This window comes from Ruditapes philippinarum, unplaced genomic scaffold (genome assembly GCF_026571515.1).
Source record: "Ruditapes philippinarum isolate M1 unplaced genomic scaffold, ASM2657151v2 ctg462_1_1_1_1, whole genome shotgun sequence".
Classification (NCBI taxonomy): Eukaryota; Metazoa; Mollusca; class Bivalvia; order Venerida; family Veneridae; genus Ruditapes; species Ruditapes philippinarum.
The window spans coordinates 184,911-209,579 of NW_026864560.1; the positions used below are offsets into that span (position 1 = coordinate 184,911).

The 24,669-nt window shown below is 32.8% G+C and overlaps 2 protein-coding genes across 2 annotated transcripts; both read right to left on the reverse strand.

Moving 5' to 3' along the window:
- Positions 1-8,468: 8,468 nt before the first annotated feature.
- Positions 8,469-17,981, reverse strand: LOC132726075 (chromosome transmission fidelity protein 8 homolog). Its single transcript, XM_060711341.1, has 3 exons — positions 17,838-17,981; positions 13,252-13,375; positions 8,469-9,906 (listed from the first exon to the last, which is right to left on the reverse strand). Exons 1-3 carry the CDS (start codon positions 17,858-17,860, stop codon positions 9,700-9,702), a joined length of 354 nt encoding a protein of 117 aa, XP_060567324.1. The 5' UTR covers positions 17,861-17,981; the 3' UTR covers positions 8,469-9,699.
- Positions 17,982-19,124: 1,143 nt separating this feature from the next.
- On the reverse strand, positions 19,125-20,383 carry LOC132726072 (collagen alpha-2(VIII) chain-like). Its single transcript, XM_060711338.1, has 2 exons — positions 20,036-20,383; positions 19,125-19,826 (listed from the first exon to the last, which is right to left on the reverse strand). Exons 1-2 carry the CDS (start codon positions 20,301-20,303, stop codon positions 19,396-19,398), a joined length of 699 nt encoding a protein of 232 aa, XP_060567321.1. The 5' UTR covers positions 20,304-20,383; the 3' UTR covers positions 19,125-19,395.
- Positions 20,384-24,669: the final 4,286 nt, after the last annotated feature.

Genomic DNA, 24,669 nt, shown 5'->3' on the forward strand with positions numbered 1-24,669 from the left:
TTTAATCTGTTTGTTATCAAAACATAACATCATACAATATTATTATATGTGAAAATAATGATGTTTTCATTGTGATTGCTTATGTCAAATGTAATGAGCTTCAAACAATAAAAAATTTAGAAAAAAACAACAAACACATTAATACACTATATGTTTCGAGAGATTTGTTTAATTGTGTATGCTATTCATTGCCTTGTCAAGGATTATGCCAGAGGCACTATGAGTAATCAATAAAAATAAGTTGATAAAAAATACATGTATTATTTACATTACAAAACTTTGCAAAAGAATATTTTTTCAGAACCATTCACATTAGATAATTCGTAAGAATTATTACTTTCTTACATTTATATTAAAACTTGCATCTCACTTAGGGGCACACCTCTAGATTTATATGATTTTTTTTGTTAAAAACTTTTAAATTCATTTAGAAAGGTACAGCTAAATGTAAGCAATGCTTAAGAGATTTTACACAGTTTATGTTTTAAACTTGGTTCTGAAAAAAATTACATTTTTCGACTGCCGCAAATTTTGTAAAGTATATAATCCAAACACTTTTATATCTGTGATTATTGAAAATCAAAAACAGCATATCTTATAAATTTTATTTTAATTTTTTTCTTTAAATATCTTTGTTTGTTTTTATATTAAATGCACTTCTATTACAAGGGTAATGAGGATTTTTCATTCATTATTTGTTAGGTACTTTGAAATCATTTATGATTTTTTTAGCATGATTATTTGGTCTGCAATGATATTAAAAATTCTTTTCAAATGAAAGAAATTCAATGCCTCATTTTGAATTTCAACACATTTTTATTAGTCCCCTACCGGTTTAACCGGAGGGGACTTTAGGTTTACCCTCCGTCCGTCTGTCTGTCCGTCCGTCTGTCTGTCCATCTGTCTGTCTGTCTGTCAGTCCGTCAGTCCGTCCGTCCACAAAACTGGATCCCGCGATAACGCAAAAAGTACTGAAAATATTTTTATGAAACTTGATATATGGATAGATGGCAGTATGGAGATTATGCACGTCTTTTTTTTTTCTTCCTATGTTGAAAATTCTGGTTGCTATGGCAACAAATAGTCTGAAAATATGGCAAATTTAGCACAATAAACTGGATCCAGTGATAACTCAAAAAGTACTGAAAATATTTTTATGAAACTTGAAATATTGGTAGATGGCAGTCTGGAGATTATGCACATCTTTTTCTTTTCTTCCTATGTTGAAAATTCTGGTTGCTATGGCAACAAATAGCCTGAATTTCAAGATTTCTGATTTAAATTTTTCAGCTTTTTCACTATATGTTCTTTATTTCTTAAGGTGTTTACTTCAAACTTTAAATATAAGTTTTCTGGTCATCAACCACATCATATGTGACAAGGCTTATAACTCTAGCACAAAAAATATCAGTATTACCTCCCTTGAACTTAGATTTTTTAGGGGAAAAAATGTTGTCTTTTTTAAATAACTTCTTTATTTCCTAATGTATCTACTTCAAACTTCATATATATGTTTCTTATTATCACTCGACATTTTTGAGAAGGTTAAATACTCTAGCAAGACTATTTCCAGAATTATGTCCCCTTGAACTTAGATTTTTTTTCGAGAAACTGGTATTTTCACTCCAACTTCTTCATTCCTTATAGGATTTACTTTAAATAATATGACAAGGTTGTATAAACATAATTTCCTTACTAAGCATGGAAACTTAACACATTACTGTGATATAGACAAACTTATTTTATTATGTTTTGTGGTTGATATTTTCAAATACAGACTTCATCCTCAAATTCATTATAAATGGCAATATACAGGAGTGTATGACAATTAAAGAACTTTTTGAGGGACCGGTAGGGGACTACTGTATTGCCCGCAATACTATCAAATGCTTGTTTATTTATTCATTCATTTATAGTTTGAAGAGTCTGTTTCTTGCCTGAAAAATTCTTGTCGTGAAATGGTACATGTAAATATGGCCATTTGTCAGGCCTTTTATTTATTTCATCTTGAGCATACTTTGAAAACACGTTTATGAATATGTTGTTAACTATTTTTATTGTACATAATTTATGATGTTTACATAATGTAGAAAATTTGCAATAGATTGCATTTTTTTTTTTGGACATAAGCATTTCAACATATAACACAGCTGCAGTAGAATATGCGTATCTGATTTTTGTTTGTTTTTTCTCCGGGTGGGATGGGGGTTGGAGGGTTGAGGGATCAAATACCTACTTACAGCCCCTTAGTGGTGAAATATAATGCTTCTTAATTTCTGAAGCATAATTTACATGTTATTTGTTTGTGTAAAGAATATTTTTTTACATGTTAAGATATGAATTTTAATACAGTTAACCCAGAAACAGTTGAATTTTTTCAGACTGTAAATTGTTTGGCAGATTTAATTGTGAAGTTAATTATAGCTTCAGGAAAAGTACATAGAATTATGTTTTGCATTGAATACTTTTGTGGGGGTTGGGGGAGATGAGGGGTGGTCGAATTTTCAAAAACTAATTCAGAAGTCCCATTTTATTTATCATATACAAACTTTCCATTTTTTGACATCTTTAAGTCTTTCTTTTTTGCTTTTTATCATTTTATCTCTTGACAATATTTTTAGGTCACATAACTTTATCTTATTTTTAATATGAAAGCCTTGCATTTTTGCAGGAGTCCCAGGTTGGCAAACTGTGTAGTGATAATTTTCAGGTGTTTTTAGGTCAGAGTTTTTAGGTCAGAGTCCTGTAAAAAAAAGGTAAATGTGACTGCAGTTAGGTCAAATATCTTATCAACAGGTTTATTTTGAAATATTTTCAAGAGATATGTATACCTTGACCTAAATACATGTATGTTATAATGTGGAATATATATATATATATGTTAACATTAATGTGGTAGATGAGTACTATTTTGACTGCAAGAATTCTTGACTATATTGTTATAAATATAGGCAGGTTGTTATGTTAAGTAAAGCATATCCAAAGCCTAGTCCCAACATGTTGATGCCTTCACTGCTGTAGGCTATTCTATTTTACTCCCTAATAGAAATTAACAAACTTGTTTAAACACGTTTTGTATCTCTTTATGTTTGATCCTTTATTGAAGTCTGGATTAAATCTAACCAGCATGTACAATATTCACATATTTTTCATAGAGTCTTTCCCAGCTGTTTATGGGAAAAGGTCCCAAACTTACATGTACTTTGGGGAAAATTGTGGCACTTTTAGAAATTTGAGATGTAAGTTAAAAACTACATGATATGTAACTTTTATTATAAATTAAAGTTTTATTCATGTGTGACCACAATACTTGTAACTTCCTTGATGAAACAAGTTAAAAAAGAATTTATGTTGTCGGAATTTTAAAAAATTATAAGACATTATTGTGGAGTTTAAATGGTGTCTTTTATTAGCCCTTACTAATAAGGTAAAAATGCCCAGATTTATAATTATTTTGTAAGAATTATTTACAATGAAATTCTTAAGCTGATAAATATTTTCTTTTCTTTCATTTGGCCAAATTGTGTTTTATCATATTTTGTAAAAAAAAAAATGCATACCCAAATGTGGGTATACTAGTATTTTACGGGTACAGAATTTTGGTACAAAGGTAAAGAATTCAATCAATACTTCAAAATTGATGCTTTAAATGTACCATAATATGATGGAGAAAAATAAAAATATATCTAAATGGCATAATGAATTACAATGGTTTTTTTTACCTTTTAGTAAGCAATAAGATTAGTAATGTAAAAAGATATTGCAGATTTTTATGAAACTTGATATTCTATTGCTTGTAAATTTGTAATGAAACGATAAATGTCTCATGGATTTGTTAAAGATTATTTTTCTCATGTGATATAGAAGAGAAAAAGCAATATTTTTATGTGAAAGTGATGAAAATGAAAGAATAAACACAAGTAAAAAACAAACTATTGTTCTTTTTATTTCACGTGATATGTTGCCTTTGCAAAATAATTTATATTTCCAACTGCTTTCCTTGTTCGTATTAAGAGGCTTCCATTTACATTTCAATCTGACCATTCTAATCCTGCAATGACTTTGGGAAAAAATTTAGCATGATAGCCCTAATTTCTGTTCTAAGGCACCTACAAAGATAGGACGATAATGGGTTTTTACTCGATATTATACAGCTAGTTTACTGAACATTGCTGGTTCAAGATTAGTGCTTGGTCCTGACTGAAATAATGCCTAGAGGGCTACCTCCACCATTAAAACTAAAATGTCACAATATGACCATTACATTACTGACGTGATTTATTTCCCACAACAACAACTTACTAAATATTGGTGGTCGATAATAGGAATTATGTTTAACAAAGGAAGAAATATGTCCTGTAAAGCCTAGGGCACCACTGCTGTCATCTTTATGTATCCCAGATATCTCTTCAAGCAGATAAACCACAATGTTGGTATCATCTTATATCTATAGGAGAATGTAGAAACCTTCCATAGCCATGTCATATCAATGGACACTAACTGGCTGGATAAATGGTGCAAATAACCTGGCTTGAACAGAAAGTGGGTAACTTTTGTTCAACCTGCCAGCCAGAGCTGCATTACTGGTACTGGTACTGCAGTACGTACTGCAGCGATTTTGCAAGTACTGATACTGAATTACTCTTACAAAATTTTGCTACTACTGGTACTGGTACTGCATTACTGTCTTAAAAAGTGGTACTGCTACTGCATTACTAGGCAGTACTTTTGGTTTTGATAAAAATAGCATCAATTTTTCTCATAAAATAAAGCTGTAAATTACATTATTTTATTTTTGTGAAAAAGTAAGTTATCAAATCTATAGATAATTTGCTGCAATATTCCTTCAAATGTTAACATAGTATTCATCATAAAAATGCACCAAAGACTTTAAGTAAAAATTAAATTGAGATAAACAGACTCAATAACTCTACCCTTAAATTTCCGTATTAAAATATTTCATTACTTTGTATTTACTAGTAAAAGAGCAAAAGAATCACTAATTAATTCCTTCTATTCTAAATAATCCCATTTCAAGTGATATCGTTAGCACCATAAAAAGTTGTTATTAGTCCCCTACCGGTTTACCGGAGGGGACTTTAGGTTTACCCTCCATCCGTCTGTCCGTCCGTCTGTCTGTCTGTCAGTCCGTCAGTCCGCAAAAGTGGATCCCGCGATAACTTGAAAAGTACTGAAAATATTTTTATGAAACTTGGTATATGGATAGATGGCAGTATGGAGATTATGCACGTCTTTTTCTTTTCTTCCTATGTTGAAAATTCTGGTTGCTATGGCAACAAATAGGCTGAAAATATGGCCTATTTGTTGCCATAGCAACCAGAATTTTCAACATAAACTGGATCCAGTGATAACTTGAAAAGTACTGAAAATATTTTTATGAAACTTTACATATGGGTAGATGGCAGTCTTGAGATTATGCACGTCTTTTTCTTTTCTTCCTTTGTTGAAAATTCTGGTTGCTATGGCAACAAATAGGCTGAAAATATGGCAAATTTTACACATAAACTGGATCCAGTGATTACGCAAAAAGTACTGGAAATATTTTTATGAAACTTGACATATGGGTAGATGGCAGTCTTGAAATTATGCACGTTTTTTTCTCTTCTTCCTATGTTGAAAATTCTGGTTGCTATGGCAACACATAGACTGAAAATATGGCAAATTTTACACATAAACGGAATCCAGTGATAACTCAAAAAGTACTGGAAATATTTTTATGAAACTTGTTTTATTATGTTTTGTGGTCGATATTTTCAAATACAGACTTCATCCTCAAATTCATTATTAATGGCAATACACAGGAGTGTATGACAATTAAAGAACTTTTTGAGGGACCGGTAGGGGACTACTGTATTGCCCGCAATACTATCAAATGCTTGTTTTCTTTGGTATAATTTGAACAGAGGTGTGAAGGTGTAAAAGGCAAGAAAGATTGTTGTGTTTTAAATAAAAGATGATTGCATTGTATTACAGTTGACTGGTTACTAAACAATAAGATATGACATGAATAAATATTGTAAATTATTGTTTGTAAAAAGTATGTTAAAACTATAAAGTTGTAAAAATGTAATGTTAACTTTAAAGTTAATTATGATTTTATTTCTTTGCTGAATAATATTTGCAACTATTTGTTTGACACTTTGTATTTATTCAAACTTTGATGAATATATAAAAGTAATGGTACTGATACTTAATTACTTCCCCCAAAAAAGTACTGGTACTGCAGTACCAAGCTAAAATTTAGTACTGGTACTGGAAATGGTACTGCATAACTTGGCAAGTTCTGGTACTTAAGTACTAGACCCTAAGTACTGATGCAGCTCTGCTGCCAGCAATGGGCCTCCATGGCCAAGTTTCTGTCTTACTTGCCACTCACTGCTGTAGGTTCAATTCTTTCAAAGCTCTAGATAGCTAGGAGAATGTTGGTAGTTCCAATACCTAAAAATATTGCACTTTGGAGGCACCTAAGGTCTACCTTCACCAGTAAAAAAGGAAGTCACCATAATTATGAGCTTAACATTGTTTTGTGATCCAGCCCAACCTGCGACCCCAATTCAAGATAATCTTTCTCCTTGTCTGTAATGTTATGATTGTATAGAAAAGCGGATATTTCAAATATTTGGAACGTTATAATCTTTAACTTTATTTCAAGCGTGTATGATAACATGCATCTTTTCAAATCTTTACATCATTTAAATTAAGTACTCAATTTAAAAGTTACAGCTTATGATTTTAGTGTATCACAACCTTTCATTATTATAACAATAACTATATCAAACAAATTTACTACAGTTACAATGCAAAATTTCATACCAAGATGATGTTTGTTTGGTTTTTACTCTGAACTCAACACTTTTTAAGTCATATCCTGGTGGACGATCACCTAATTGACTTTGCTCGATATTTAACCAGTAATATATTGATGAAGGTTGGTGGTTTCAAAGCAGGTACAAAGGAATTTAAGCCACTCACATATACTAGTCTTATCTAACTAACTAAGATTAAAACCAAATGAGTAAAGGTTATAAAAATTCAATAACTGATGTAACAGAATCATAATATTTTCCATTTAAAGCCTCACAACCACAGAGCAATGCAAAATTAGACTGACTTTTACTGTTTTATAACCATTTTCACTTCCTTGTTTTTATTAAAGAAAGAGAAGCATGCAGCTTTAAGCGTTTAGTAAATTCTTACATTATACAGTAAGACTTTTTTCAAGGTCACCTCATAAACGACAGCATGTTAGAAACCTGTAGCTTTAAAGTTTAGGCTAGTATTTCATTAAATGATACTTTAATATTATTTAAAATGACCAAGTTTGAGTAAACACAATATTATCATGTCAATTTTATTTTTCATGAATATGATCTACATATATAAACAAGTTAATTTTGATTCATTAATCTTTACCCTGAATTTGTATGATGGGCTTGCTCTGCTTTGAATATAAAACAGCCCAGTTTGTATTCTTTAAAATCGGAACAGCCCTTTTTTCTATTCTAAGGAATTTCCCCTTTACCTTGTGGATCTGAGTGATCAGCCTGATGACCCTGTGATACCAGTGCAAAGCCAAGTCAGCATCCTTGTTATACCTTAAAATTTAAATTGACTGTTCCAAATTCAAAGTAGGGCAAATTTATGAGACAAAATGAGCATGTCATGGGTTAAGCAGCCATCAGTTATAGAATCTGGTCAGGCTACACATGTACAGTATTGCCTGTCTCTTTACTAGCTTAACTGATTTGATCTCGGCTTCCTAGACAAACCAGTGCCATTGGCCGTAAAGACTCATAAGAACATAAAATAACTTTGCGTAATGATAGACATAATACTTATAGTATTTATCTTGATCTGACAGAATGAAGGCACCATGTGCCCGGAGTATAAAATATACAGCATCTAACTTGAGTAGTTTTTTTTATCTCATGACTATTTCTTTCTATTATACACAATGTTATATAACATCAGCAAACATAAGCATACATTAAACATTAAAACAAGATCGTTTTCATTAATTTCAATGTATTTAATAATGTAATAGAAAGAATCTCACATTTGTTATCATATATAAACTTGTCAAAAATGAGACATAAAGCTTGACCCTTAACAGACTCCTTTTTTAACAATGTCTTGAACTAGTTAAATAAATTTAACATGATATTGTAACTCATGAGATCCTATACATGTATTTTTAGGAAATTACACATTAGTGACATTACACATGTTACCTATTGTACATGTAAGATCCTATATTTTTAGGATATGACACAAGTCTTTTAGATACGTAAAGACCTCCATCAAAGTCTAAAAGTTTTGCAATTATTCACCATATTCATTTTCTTGATGGCATCAACCCTATGAACCCTTTGTGCTGCATTACACAGCAATCATTTTGTTGCGACATGATTTCCATATGCAAATCCTGGCTTAAACCAGATTTGTACACAAAAAAAAGTCATCCAAGTTTACATGTATGAAATCTGTTTAATGAAAATTATTACTTAAACCATATTTGAGACAAAGCTTCCTTTAAGAAATAAAGAAAAGAAATGAATGACAAAAAATAAACATTAAACATTATAGCGGAAAAGGTGGATCAAACGGTTTTGGAGACAGTTATCTAAGTGCAAAGTGTCAAAATTCAAGAGAGCTTTCAACTTGTTTCCTGTCAATTATAACAATAATTAAACAACATTCCAACATATGCAGATTTTTTTTATCCGTGCAGTGCAGTCTGTAAGCAGCTCAAATTTTTGTACATGGTGTATTTTGATATTGAAATCAGGACTTTTCTAAATTTAAAGCTAGGCAAAATCCATTACACAAATTTAGCAGGTTATAAACTTGTGATGTATAGATTCTGCCAGGTACGTATATTAATATACGTACCTGATTCTGCACATATTCAGTTATGATCAACTATTTGTTACATTTTTTTCATTTAAAAATTTGAACATATTGAGAATGCTGCATAATAAATCAAAACAATATAATTTTTTTCTACATGATTAAATTCTTCACATGTATTCACTATATATGTTTTAAATGAAATGAAAACCTTTGGCATTCTTACATACATAGTAGTGATGCAAGTCAAAGGGGAACAACTGTAATTCAGAATAGCAATCGGTACATAACATAAAGAAAATGAACGAAAAAAACTTTAAAATAAATGGTTAAAAAAAAAATTGATTGGTATAAATATAATAAAATATAGCAAATACTAGTAACCAACAGTTTTAATCAACACCAGTGTGCCATGTGTTTTACTCAAACTGTTCCAGGTAGTGTTTCAGATTTCCCCATTCACATATTTTCATTCCTAGCCCTGTTATACAAATATAATATTACATAAAATAAATAAAAGAAACATTTGGAAAACAAGTCTAAAAAATATTCAATATTTTCCTTAAAAAGAATAAAGATGCTGTCCAGAATCAACAACTTTCAAAGCAGAAAACATGTTTTAATCTATCTCAATGAAATAAACCTCAATTCATCCTTTACTTTGTTATATATAGTCCAGAAGAGTATGATTTTACAAGTGCATTGATGAAATTTCAGACATATGCAAAATTAACAGAAACACCAGTCTGATATGTAAGAAAATGTCCACTTTCTACAGCCTCTGCACACATACATAATATAAATCCCTACGTATACAGTCAGAAGAGTTCAAATTTTCTTCGGAACATTTGCTATAATAGGTTTTGGCCGTGTTTTGAATAACAGTTTCTTTTTTATAACAGCTGTTATGTTGTAGGTAGGAGGGCCGCCGGTCTCTTCATCTGACGATTCCTTGACCATGATACCATATGGTTTTTCAAGAGTCACTACTTTCCCGTATAATATATGATGTCCAATAATGAGTACAGGCACATCCTGAAATGAAAAAAATAAACATATTTCACTCTAATTGATGTACAACATTCTATAATTTATTAAAGCACAGTTGAGTACAAGATAAACAGGCAAGTTCATTGCCAATTGATATACATGTACACATACATATCTATAGCTATAAAGATTTTTAGAAACCACATTTTAAGTTTCTTTATTCATCAATTCTTTTACAAAATACATTCATTTTTCAATTATCTGCATCATTCATGTTTGTGTGTTTGCTTTGTTAAAGTTCAAGTCACACCAACACTGTAGACACTGAAGGTCATATGTTAATTTCCAGCTTTATTGGAAGAGGAAGACCTCTGATGCTTCTTTGTACATTATTTTAGGCAAAAGCAGGCATCTGAGTAGAACCACCATGATCTTCCAGTAAAGAATTCAAAATGCCAAGAGTTGGGTACCGCAAGAAAGAAAATACCACAATTTACCATGGTTTTTTTCTAAAAACCACGGTATAAACCATGGTATACCACAGATTTTCATTGTATGCTATAGGTTTATTTTTTATCTCTAAAATAAGTATCAAGGTAGGCTGGTATAGAATTTCAAATATTAAATTAAAGCAGATCTATAAAATGCAGATTAATCAAAGCATCATTTAACTTTTTTCAATCAGGTACGTTCAACAAAATTCAAAAACATCAAATATGCTGTGCATGGTGACAATCATAAATTAATTGGGTCATGGATCAGTTCTTGTTTTTTTTTTAATTTCATATTGGTCTCTTTCAAAATTTAACTACTGTTATATAAATTGCACAGCATTCAATTTTCGCTTAGAACTATCGGGGAATGATAAAAGTCGGCGAAAGTTGTTTCCAAAAAGGTTAATTCAAAGAAATATTGACATAAACAACAAACAAGAGGGCCATGATGGCCCTGAGGTCGCTCACCTGTATATAGGCCCCCCCCCCCCCCCCAACGTTGCAGGGCCAATTTAACCCAAGGGCTTTTATTTGCACAAACTTGGTAGACACCCATAAGAAGATGTTTTCATGCTAAACATCTAAGCTCTAGCTCATTGGGCTTTTTAAAAGAAGATTTTTTTTAAGTTTTTACTATACACATATAGTTAAAAACAATGACACCCCTGGGGCCGGGCCAGGGCTTTTATTTGAACAAACTTTGTAGACACTTACTAGAAGATGTTTCATGCTTAATATCTAAACTCTAGCTATTTGGGTTTTTCAAAGAAGATTTTAAGTTTTTGCTATACACATATAAAGAAAATCAATGCCCCCCGGGGCGGGGCCAATTTTGACCCAAGGTCTTTTATTTGAACAAACTTTGTAGACACTCACTAAAAGATGTTTCATGCTTAATATCTTAACTCTAGCTATTTTGGTTTTTTCAAAGAAGATTTTTTAAGTTTTTGCTATACACATATAAGGAAAATCAATGACCCCCGGGGCGGTGCCAATTTTAACCCCAGGGCTTTTATTTGAACAAACTTGGTAGACACCTATTAGAACATGTTTGATGCTAAATATCTTAGCCATAGCTCTTTTGGTTCTTTAAAAGAAGATTTTTTAAGTTTTTACTATATGCATATAGGGAAAATCAATGACCCCCCGGGGCGGGGCCAATTTTGACCCCAGGGCTTTTATTTGAACAAACTTGGTAGACACTTATTAGAACATGTTTCATGCTAAATATCTTAGCTCTAACTCTTTTGGTTCTTTAAAGAAGATTTTTTAAGTTTTTACTATATGCATATAGGAAAATCAATGACCCCCTGGGGCGGGCCAATTTTGACCCCAGGGCTTTTATTTGAAACAAACTTGGTAGACACCTATTAGAACATGTTTGATGCTCAATATCTTAGCCATAGCTCTTTGAGTTCTTTAAAAGAAGATTTTTTAAGTTTTTACTATATGCATATAGGGAAAATCAATGACCCCCCAGGGCAGGGCCAATTTGGACCCCAGGGCAGGGCCAATTTGGACCCCAGGGCTTTTATTTGAACAAACTTGGTAGACATCCATTAGAACATATTTCATGCTAAATATCTTAGCTCTAGCTCTTTGGGTTCTTTAAAAAAAGATTTTTTAAGTTTTTACTATATGCATATAGGGAAAATCAATGACCCCCCGGGGTGTGGCCAAACTTGGTAGACACTCACTAGAAGATGTTTCATGCCAAATATCTAAGCTCTAGCTCTTATGGTTTTTTAAAAGAAGATATTTAAAGTTTTTTCTTTCGGTTGCCATGGCAACCAGAGTTCTGCATGGAATTAAATTCTTTGAACAATTTTTAAAGGTGACCACCAAAGGAACATTCCTGTGAAGTTTGGATGAAATTGGCTTAGTGGTTTATGAGGAGATGTCATTTAAAGTAAAAGTTTACGGACGGACGACGGACGGACAGACGCCGGACGAAAAGCGATCACAAAAGCTCACCCTGTCACTTTGTGACAGGTGAGCTAAAAATGATTTTTACGGATCTGTAATTTCTTTCATTAGAGCAAAAAGTACCGGTTTTCCAGGTCTGTACCGCGGCGGTATATACCGCTGTACATACCGCAGTTGTTTCAGACTGCGGTTTACCGTATACTGGTTAAACTGTGCACCTCTACTCGGAGGGTCTTGGGATTCAAGCCTGCAGCGTAAAGAGGCAAGTGAATTGAAGTCAGGTACTTAACCACTCCAAGTCACTAGCCCCAAAATGTTTTAGGGACTTAATGTTTAACAATAAAACACAAGCATAAGCAAACATAGTTTATACAAGAAAATGCAAATGCATATGGCAAATGGTGTTTTTTATTTTGATGGTTTATGATGTGCCAAGTGCTTCAATTGTATACAAGTAAAATGTTAACTTAAGTAATTTCTTTCATAGCTCTTAATTTTCGATTAATTAAGGTTTCCAGACATAAATTTCCAAAATTTCCTTTTTGAAAAACATTTATGTTGTTTCAAATAAAAAGAATTTTCCTGGAGTCCAATAAAAAGAATTTTCCTGGAGTCCAATTTTTGAAAGCACATATAAACTACCTCAGCACAGCTACACCTTTCTGGAGAAAATTATTTTGGCTATGTTATTGAAAGGTGTTGCTTTGGAGACTAACAAAGTCTTACTATGGAAATAATTGTTCTTGTAAAGAGATTATTGCTCTACAAATCTGCAAAAGTTGCACTGTATGAATCAATTTTTATAAATCTCATGACCATGTGGAATCCATAATCAATCAAGATTTTTACTTTCTACACACATTGAGTCTTAATCTTAATGGAGTCTCAAAGTCTCCTTTCAAACTCCAGCATTGAAGAAAACAATTGCTTAAAACCAAAGAATCCTGTGACATAATCTATGCAGAAATACCTTATGTGTAAAATGAAGATCACCAATAAACCGTCCACTGAGCGGAACAGGATGTCGGGTCTCCAATGTACCTTGTAGTTCAATCATGGCCCATTCCTTTGTTTCACCATTCTTTGCCCCTGGACTGTATATAATAATAAAAAAGACAGTTATAGTGAAACAATGAAATTTGTAAACAGATAAGAAACAAGAACATGCTTGATAAACACAAATTGCCTCTGCCCAATTTCTTGTCAGTAACAAATTTTTCAAAAAGGTTTACCCATACACTCAGTTGTGGAAGGAAAGATTGCTGAAAATTATTGTTAACACAGTTATATAACTTGACAAAGTTATGACCATTTGTAATTGTAAACAAGAGCTGTCGGTAGGACAGCATGCTCGACTATTCTTAGTGCTTGATAGTAAAAAAAATGCCTGATACAGTTACCTCCTCCTGTTTACAGGTTGGGGTCATGATGTTGAACAAGTGTGCAAAGTTTCAAAGCCATATGTCAATGGACTTTGAAAATATTTGAACTATTACAAAAACTTTAACGTAAATTCTAAGTCGAAAAAGGGGCATAATTCTGTCAAAATGCTTAATAGAGTTACCTCCTGCTGTCTACAGGTTGGGGTCATGATGTTGAACAAGTGTGCAAAGTTTCAAAGCCATATGTCTATGGACTTTGAAAATATTTGAACTATTACAAAAACTTTAAACGTAAATTCTAAGTCGAAAAAGGGGCATAATTCTGTCAAAATGCTTGATAGAGTTACCTCCTCCTGTCTACAGGTTGGGGTAATGATGGTGAACAAAGTGTGCAAAGTTTCAAAGCCATATGTCAATGGACTTTGAAAATATTTGAACTATTACAAAAACTTTAACGTAAATTCTAAGTCGAAAAAGGGGCATAATTCTGTCAAAATACTTGATAGAGTTACCTCCTCCTGTCTACAGGTTGGGGTCATGATGGTGAACAAGTGTGCAAAGTTTCAAAGCCATATGTTCAATGGACTTTGAAAATATTTGAACTATTACAAAAACTTTAACGTAAATTCTAAGTCGAAAAAGGGGCATAATTCTGTCAAAATGCTTGATAGAGTTACCTCCTCCTGTCTACAGGTTGGGGTCATGATGGTGAACAAGTGTGCAAAGTTTCAAAGCCATATGTCAATGGACTTTGAAAATATTTTGAACTATTACAAAAACTTTAACATAAGTGGTTACGCCGACGCCGACGCTCGGGTGACTGCAATAGCTCTACTTATTCTTATCGAATAGTCGAGCTAAAAAATATAAGTTGGCATGCCAATGCTATTTGAGGAAGTTGAAAAACATTTACATTTTGTAATACAAACTAATCAAATATATCTTAATGCATAATCCCTTGACTGTGAACATGTCAGCAGCATTCTGAAGGACCATGGCCATTCAATTATGCCATTGTGGTCTGGAAGACATGAATGAACTTTTGAGTTGTTAGATGTATAACTGTAATGTGTTTAATTTCCCTGACTGATAAGGAAATTTTGTTTTCTTAAGCGGGAGACGTCATCATTATGTCCAACATATATTATGCATAATAATTATTTAATCCATCCATCAATGACAGAATTGTTGATCGGACATGAACATGTCAGTGCATTTTTATTAAAAATTTCCTTTGAAGTCAGAGTGTGACCTTGACTTTTGAGCTTCAGACCAAGATGTTGCACATCACAAATTGCCCAAATGTACAAAATTATTAAAAAAAATCCATCCATAAAAAATACAAGGTTATGGACTGGACAAAATTTGCACAGGGACCCAGCACAGTGTTGGGATAGTGTAAAAAAAATAATTCTAGAAAAAAATATATACTGTATATATAATATACATATTATATATACAGTATATACAGTATATATTTTTTTCTAGAATTACTTTTTTTACACTATCCCAACACTGTGCTGGGTCCCTGTGAAAATTTGGACAGGACAATAATGCAGTTTGTGGTTGGACTTGAATAAAGACATTGCTCATCCAAAATGTATCTCGATGTTTCTTTGGAAAGTGTATATATATAAGTTGGATAATTTATAGAGGATATTAAAATAGTGCAAGTTCAATACTAAATTTATTGAACAAGTAGAATAAAATTATATTATGCGAGCCTCTGGCAAGCATGATATTATTTTATTCAACGAGTTTAATAAATTCAGTAATGAACTTACACAAATTTAATATTCTATTTATCACATACCCAAAATAAAGACTGTTTAAAGTGAAAAAATAGTTATTTTTTCATTGACGCGCCTATAGTTTAACACTAACATTTAGCCCGTCTTTACCGGTTTACCCTATTTGTATAACGTATAAAATACACTGTAATAATCACACCATACAATCTCAGCCATCAGTAAAGTATCTCGGTTCTATCTTGGATAATGATCTCTCAGCCACTTCTATTGTTGATAATATAGTACAAAAAGTAAACTCTCGATTAAAATTTTTGTACAGACAAGGCAACAGTTTGAATATGGAGCTAAGAAAACTATTATGTAACTCTTTAATACAGTGTCACTTCGATTATGCCAGCTCATCTTGGTATAGTGGCCTTACTAAACAACTTAAACATAAACTTCAAGTAGCACAAAACAAAGTTGTTCGTTATATTCATGGTTATTCCTCTAGAAAATCATTGAAAGTTATTGATTTTAGCAGTATTGGGTGGCTTAATATAGAAAATAGAGTCATGCAGTTAAGACTTAATCATGTACACAAAATATTTAATAAAAAGTGTCCATCTTATATGTATGATAACTTTTCTTTAAAGTCTGATGTTCATTGTTATAATAGTAGAAACAGTGTCGGGAACTTTCATATACCCCATGTTAATAGTTTTACAAAAAGTACATTTTTTTACCAGGGTATTAGGGATTGGAACATGCTCCCACTTGATATTAAAAAGGAAAGTAACTTTTTTAACTTTAAAAAAGAAAGTAAAAAGCTGAACTAAGCAAAAATATGAATCAATTTGAACAAGCTGATTTTATTTTTATTAGTTTTAGAGATAATTGTTTTAATCAATATAGTATGTTTTATATGTATCTTGTGATTGGTTTTGTGATATATATAAATAGATATCTTTCATTGGTGTGTTAACTAGTCATATTCATAGTATTATTCCTGCAAATATGTGATATATGTAATTAACATAATGTGCAATAGAAATTAATATTATTTGATCTTAGAAATTTAACATCAGTCCAGTATATCATCTCTTAGTATGGACCTGAATGCCAGTTCTCAAGAAAATATATTCTTTACCATCAAAGGACCCCATTGGAAATAAGTTCTCTATTTTATATTGAACTTTCATGGGTTATCCTGTGTTGTATATATTGTCTTGAAGTCAACAAGTTCTTTGATTTATTTATGAATGTAAAGTTATTATTTTTCAATTAATTACTGTTGAAGGGCAGCACGAAATACCCAAATATACCCAAATACACCCAAATATACCCAAATATTGCCCAAATATACCCAAATATTGCCTAAATATACCCAAATATTGTCCAATTATACTAAAAATAAATGTTTTATACTAAAAAAGTGCTGTTTTAATCATGAATACAATATACACTTTCACTAAGATATAATCAAACATACCCAAATATACATTTTCCTATCATTGTGTTTTGAACCAAGATACAGTATATGTACTCCATTAAAGCTTTTTTTAATAACATGGACTTCTTCCTCTATTATGATATGAAATTTCAACAAAATTACACCTTAAAAATGTAAGTGTAGACAACAAATATCATATCTTGAATTAAAATTGCATTCATAAAGAAGCGATATTGTAGATAAGCAAATGTCACAACTTTATTTTCTTACAACATCTTAACTGCCCATTTCAACGGAATGAATGAAAGTTATAGCAGGCTTAGTCATGTCATTTTATAAATATTTATTTATTTCTCATTATAATCTATATTTTATACAAACAAAAATAAATATTGCTATATTTGGGTATATTTGGGCAATATTTGGGTGTATTTGGGTATATTTGGGTATTTCGTGCCGCCGGTTAAAAACAATGTGATAGATATAACTGTGATAAATTGTCTTAATTTGTTTTGTAATATGACATATATATATACACAAATAAATCAATCAAAACGTGAATGACGTCACATCAACATATATGCACGGCCGTGCAATACCATTTTTACGGAGTCGCAAAATCTGTACGGTTGTGTGATAAACTTCCCTATTAACCACTGGCGTATTTCAGATTAGCAGTGATTTTATTATTATATCAAATATATCTCTGTGAGATTAGTTATCCAAAGGTGGAGAAGGGGATAGTTTTTAGTATTTGCGGTTCATTTCTGGACAAGGGGAATAAAGGGGCATTGATTCTTATTTGTCAGAGATGTCATTCATTCATTGGAATAATTTTTCTACTTCTAGCGACTAACAAACGGCGCCCCTAACAAATGTATTGTAGTCTTTTCTAGAATACCATTTTTTCTGATATATAGAGTAAGACATTAAACCTATTGAACAGTTTCGATAACACGTGAGAAAATAGTAAACACAAGGTTTTATTTACAGCTTTACGACGACTTGAACCATATTTTCAATTTTGCGGATAATTGGAAAATCCCGGCAAATCTTCTTTATGAAGAGTAATCCATTATTCCGGAATGATTAAAATCCCGTACCCGTACCAACGAATATCGGCTGCAGGTCAAAACGTAACACAAACAAAAACACAGGCATTTTTTTAAGGCAATTGCAATTTCATTGATGATTTGCCATCATATCTTATTATCTTATTATTATCAAAAGTGACTGCCGCATATAATACGCAAATTGCGCTAGCCCCCGTATTCTAAAACATGTTTGCCTAAAATTACATCCAAAGAACTTTTTTTTCTTGCTGAATATCACAGATATATACATATGTATATTTAGTTCCATGTGAATATCAATATAATGTTAAATATAGATAGAAATTTAAGAAAATAAATGACTTTGCTAGACTTTGCGTGAAGACTTTTCTTGACTTTTCGTGACTTTGCTGGACTTTGCGTGCTCAGAGTTTCAATTAAATCCGTATCGTGCTTGAAGTGCTGTTATAAAGTTCTTTGTAACTCTATTAATATCAATATTAATTCACACTACCAATATTGAAGGTAAAATTCATAAAATTACAGAAGACATAATAAACATGTAGTTTTTTATATTATATTAACTGTAGAGTTACCTTATTGGAACACGTACCTTAATTAATTGTCAATAAAAGTCTGTGTTTAGAGTAAAATATGGATTCAAATGATATGGATTTCTGGATTCTGAAAATGAAAACGGGGCTACATATTCTATGAATTTGATATGGATTTTTATACTCGAAAATGAAAACTGGACTACACGAAGTACAATTAATATGAATTTGATATGGATTTCTTGGACTTTGAAAGGAGGCTAAATTGATAAGATAGGATCTTATCATGATTTGTAATGGCCGGAATATCACATAAAGCAATTGCCGAGAGTTCATTGTTTACATTTTATATTGTGTGAAATAAACATGTACTTTTATATCATGTATGCCACGCAGGAAGTTCAAGGGAGTCAGCCCGTACGTAAAGCTCAATAGGTCAGAGCGTGATAATTTCGACATTGCGGGTTTGATTAGACTAAGTGTTTCGGACCGGACTTTTAATCGAAGTCCCGTGTATTGTGCTTAAACACTTGACACGTCAAGGAACCAGGAAAACTTCTGGAAATTGAACACCATTTAACACCCTCCAACATCTAAAATGACTAATACTCTTGGACTCGCCCATATCGCAATCGGTGGCGAGTAAATAAACTCAAATAAACAAGATCTAGATAGGAGTTTGTTTATTTATTTATTTCAGCCAGACATACATGTACACAATATAATATTCACTTATTTATAACTGAGAAATAATACATGCATATAAAATATGATTACAGAACTTTGATGCAACTGGATTTTTTTTATTAGATTTATCTTTTACCCAGGTTCTAACATTATTTAAATGAAGGAATCTTTGCTGATTTCATGTTTGTCTTACAATTAACTAACACAAATTGTACACTTAATATTATAATATCAAACTATCTTCACTTTACTGATTTTAATTAATAGTGTTGATTAGGACACCGGAGAAACTGTTCCAAGCCCTATGTTGATGAGGGAAGAAGAAATCATTTCCACTGGATGATTTTTCAGTCTCTATCCATACCTTTGTGTTTGCATCTAGAACGGCCGTGCCGACAGCAGTTTGGGTACCATAATGGGAGCCCGCGTCGTCATAGAAAACTGTTTTCATGATAATTTTATCCTTTGATCTGATATGAAAGAAGCACCATTGACCATTTGCAATATAAAGCTGAACTGTGAACTGGTACACGCCGGAAACTGGTGTTGTATACATGCCAGTCAGAGGTTCATACCCTGAACCTACATCAAAATGTTTGACGGTAAATCTGAGTCTATCACCTTCCTCGGCAGATGCATCGTTAAGGTTGTAAGCAAGAAAGGCAACCGTTGGCACGATAGCATTGTCTGAAAATACAATATAATGAATGATGACGTAACATTTATGATATGATATGATACGGTATGATATGATTTTAAACTTTTTTATGATGCTGATTAACATTGGTCAGCATCCTAGTTATGTAGCGAGAACAACAATTTAAAAGTAATATGTTAATTAAAAGTTAAATTGATTAAATACAAAATGAGATAAAGATCAAGATAAAGATCCCTACCTTTTAAGTCGGCTATTTCTCTTTTTAAGGCATCGTGCTTTTCATTTTGTTGGTCCAGCATTTGTTTGAAGTTATCCAGCATTGTCGTAACGCGATCTTCTGCTTTACTAAACGCCTTCACCATATGCTCCACTTTAACTTGTGTTGCTATCATTTTTTCCATCATTTTGTCGTCGTACGATATATTACAGACAAATTGATCGGCCGCAGACGACAAACAGAAGAGTCCGACGACTGCAAGGAAAAGACAAGCAGATCTGGAATACATTTTTTTTTCAGAAGTCTATGAACTATGAGTACATAATAATTATGTGAACAAGTTAGAGAAGAAAATGTAAAACAGGAAGAAGGACGTTAAATTTGCTATTCATTTGTTACAAATATACTTTTATTTCATGTATATGTATGGCAGTCTAGATTTCGCGATTATTTTGCTCTATTGTATGTCATGTAACTGCATCTTTCAGCAGTACTTCAGCCGACATAAGCAACACATTCAAGGGCAATAACCTGGACGCTGCTACACAATCTGTGCACTGCAGTTCCTTCCCTTTAATTGAAGAGCGATCTACCATGGTGAGTGGCAAGCGCATCGAAGTCAGCGATTGTGCAGTAATTGTTTAGTAACTGACCATGTAGTGTACGAGAGAGGACTTATCTTAAGCAGAAGCTGCCTGTGACCATCATGTAATTTTGAGAGAAGAGATCAGTTTTGTTTAAACACAACAGTTATAAAATATCTATTTGAACAAAGCCTGTATTTTATTTGAAGGACTCTAGAGTCCGGTTCCTGCAACAATAAGAATTATGACACTGAAATATATGAGGTCTTTAGCCAAGGAGATCTCGAACCCATGGTTCTTGGGTTGAGAAGCAGACACCATATAACTACTTCGCTACCAGTTTGTCCTTAATTAGGTTGTCCGTAGATCGAAGATTAATGTACGAGTATTCTGGGGTGTTTTTGTCCTTATCTCTGAAAATGATATAACAATCTAAATAATCGATCCACAAATAAAAAAGTTATTAAAAGTTATTTTGCCAATCAGTAAATCTGCTAATTTCTGGTATCAGTCAACTTGTCTATATGCAACAAAAATAATCTAGAACATGCCGGGCCATGGGTCAGTCAAGTTACAGATCGATTGCGTGGATAAAGTATTTTATCGACGTCAAATTCAATTAATAAAACCTTTCTTGATGTGTTTTTAATTGAATAACTCATATGAACACGTGAGAAAATTAAAAAAGCCACGCATTTCCAGTCTAGCAGAAAATTCGGATAGAACACAATTTTTGTAAATTCTAAATTGTCGATATTTTGATATTAATAACCGCCTCAAAGTAAACATTGATTTATTGCTTTTTACGGTGCAATTAGTTAATTCAATAAACCGGAAATAATTGGATAAGATGAAAATGGATAAATCAATGGCTAACACACCAAGATATTTTTTTTTTGCTTTACCCCCCCCCCCCCCCGCAAAAAATATAAATAAATAAATAACTAAAAAAATTAAAATTAAATTTAAAAGATAAGAAAAAAAAAGAAATAAAACATATGACAACAACAACAACAAAAACGCCGAACAGTCACGAGATTCATTGCCTCTTTACCAAAGTATAACGACACGTGACGACAATTTCTGTTACCTTTTAGTTCGTTTGTTTTTCATGTTGTCTTACTTTTTTAGAGTATAGGATATAAAATGATAGGGTATTCATGTAAATGAACTGCTTGGTCTTCATTTGAATAATTTATTGTTTCGTGTGGTTGCCCGTATTGCAACGCCTGTTATTTTCGGGGTAGTGTGTGGTAAAGAGTCGCCCCGTTCCGCCAACGATCCTGATATAGCCTCGGTTATCCGAAAGACCGAGGAGCGGGGTATCAAACCGGATTTAGGCTTTTTTCATCATGACGTTTATTGTCATATAGGCAGCACTATCTAGGCATCATCAGTGTTTTACCGGCGCTTATTAAATCGTTTAGATTTGAAGAGGTCTGAAAATATTTGAGGAAGATAATGACAGGTGTGATCGTTCATTTTATTGATGACATACTGTAAATATCAAATAAAAACCTTTTAGACAGGATTTCAGTTTCCAGTCTTTCCTACTTAAGATTCAGTAATGTGTTTTAGAAAATGTTCATCATTCGCAATTTCACAATATTTTTGGAGACATATATGTGATCATTGATAAAATAATGATTGCAAGAGGGTTCAATAATGAACTAAGGAAATACATGACGGCCCAAATCGGCTTTGGAAGCTTGACACAGTCGCAAAATTTCGGACCTTTCCGTCAACCTCGTCGAGGTTATACGATTGTGCTTTTGAGCCAGAGATATACTTTTGAGTACTTGTGACCGTATCCCATTTACTATAAGTGATAGTAAACCGTCTTAGTAACGGAAACAAGACTAGTGACAATTGGCCTTGTACTATATATTCAGAAACAGGTACTCACATATATCAGAATACGTCCACTCGGCTTCCGTCCGTCTGCTTTTAGATGCTTCTCTTGTGATTCTTCTAATTGCTAGAGTTTTCAGCTGTATCTGCCAAGACTTGGCTATTGGCAGACAACTACTCTACTTCCATTCATATATAACATGGATAATTAAAAGTACGTCTGCTTTTAGAAAGAAATGCATGAGGTTCAAAAATAAATTATAATTTTCTTCAGCTTGGTGTTATAAATATAAAGCACCCGTTTATTCTATATAATTCTGTATCCGGTCATAAACTCTTGAGTAAATAAGTGCAGTAAGGTGAGTAAATGATACCAAGATCATCTGTTAAGTGTTTTAAGTGAATAGCACAGCGGCAGCCTGACTCTAGCCCTTAAGACAAAGATCTTCACTTATGACCTTCCAAGAACTCTCTACTGAATAAACAAATGCAGTATTGTACGGAATGCCGTTAGGGCCATTGCCAATGAATGTGTTGATCTGAAACGCGATAGTCGATAGTACGATGGTGAAAACGCGAAATCACGAAACTACGATGGTGAAAATGCGAAAGCAAGATGATGAAAACGCGAAAGTACGATGATGAAAACGCGACAGTACGATACTACGATGATGAAAGCGCGATAAACTATCGTGTTTTCACCATCGTACTGTCGCGTTTTCACCATCGTAGTTTCGTGATTTCGCGTTTTCATCATCGTACTGTCGTGTTTTCATCATCGTACTATCGCGTTTTCACCATCGTACTATCGCGTTTTCACCATCGTACTATCGCGTTTTCATCATCGTACTGTCGTGTTTTCATCATCGTACTAGCGCGTTTTCACCATCGTGCTGTCGTGATTTCATCATCGTACTATCGCGTTTTCATCATCGTACTATCGCGTTTTCACCATCGTAGTTTCGTGATTTCGTGTTTTCACCATCGTACTATCGACTATCGCGTTTCAGATTAACACATTCATAGGCGATGGCCCTAACGGCATTCCGGAATGCCGTTAGGGCCATCGCCTATGAATTGTTTTATCTGAAACGCGATACTCGACAGTACGATGATGAAAACGCGAAATCACGAAACTACGATGGTGAAAACGCGACAGTACGATGGTGAAAACACGATAGTTTATCGCGTTTTCACCATCGTAGTATCGTACTGTCGCGATTTCATCATCGTACTATCGCGTTTTCATCATCGTGCTTTCGCGTTTTCACCATCGTAGTTTCGTGATTTCGCGTTTTCACCATCGTACTATCGACTATCGCGTTTTAGATCAACACATTCATAGGCGATGGCCCTAACGGCATTCCGTAGTATTGTTCTATAGACACTGTCAGATATTAGACTCGGGAACTGGCTGGGTCTCCTTTAAGCTGGCCACTAGAAAGCACCTTTGATTGTGTTTCAAGCATGTTTGATTTTATCATATCAATACAACATCAATCAACTTAGGAAAATACCAAGCACAAGAACCGTATTGTTCACAAGTGGCTTTGTTAAAAAAAACTTATGAATAAATTATTATCTTCAGTCAGTAAAGACAATACAAAGGATGATACTAACATAGCACTGACCATTTTTTGTGTTATTCTTTTTATTAGAAAGTAAAAAAATGAATACAGTTATGTTTATCATATTTCTGTACTATATTCATTAAAGAAGCATCCTTAAAAGATGCATGAAAACTTCTAGGGGGGTTTAAATAGCATAATTATGTAAACTGGATTAAGTTCTTACCGTACTATTCCCTAAAAATATCAATAATATGAACAAATAGCTCGAACTTAGTCAGTTAAGGATAGAAAACAACATAGTGATGTTATACAAAAAATATATTAAACATATAGTAAAATCACGCTACTCATGTCCATCTGCTGTCAGTTCGGATTTAATTCTATGAAGGCCTATATAAGAGCAGTTACTCCTGCTCTTTTGTGTTGAATTGGTCGAATTAATAGTGTTTGATCAATATCTTATGGGTGCCTCGCTGAAACCTAAAATCATCTGGCCAAAGAAAGCAAGAAAAGAGTTGCTTAGGTTTTAATTATGATCCTGTATTTTAACAGGAACGTATATATTTTATACCCTTAAGATCTGAACGTAAGTCGGATTGATGCGCACATTTCTAGTTGTTACAAGTCTTAGAGGTTCCTTTCTAAATTT

Coding starts and splice junctions, on each gene's coding strand:
- LOC132726072 (XM_060711338.1), bottom strand. CDS start 20,303: ATGTATTCCAGATCTGCTTGTCTTTTCCTTGCAGTCGTCGGACTCTTC. Junction 19,827..20,035: donor AGAAATAGCCGACTTAAAAG/GTAGGGATCTTT, acceptor TTGTATTTTCAG/ACAATGCTATCGTGCCAACG.
- LOC132726075 (XM_060711341.1), bottom strand. CDS start 17,860: ATGGTTCAAGTCGTCGTAAAGCT. Junction 13,376..17,837: donor GTTCAAGTCGTCGTAAAGCT/GTAAATAAAACC, acceptor TATTATATACAG/TCCAGGGGCAAAGAATGGTG. Junction 9,907..13,251: donor ATCTTCATTTTACACATAAG/GTATTTCTGCAT, acceptor TTTTCATTTCAG/GATGTGCCTGTACTCATTAT.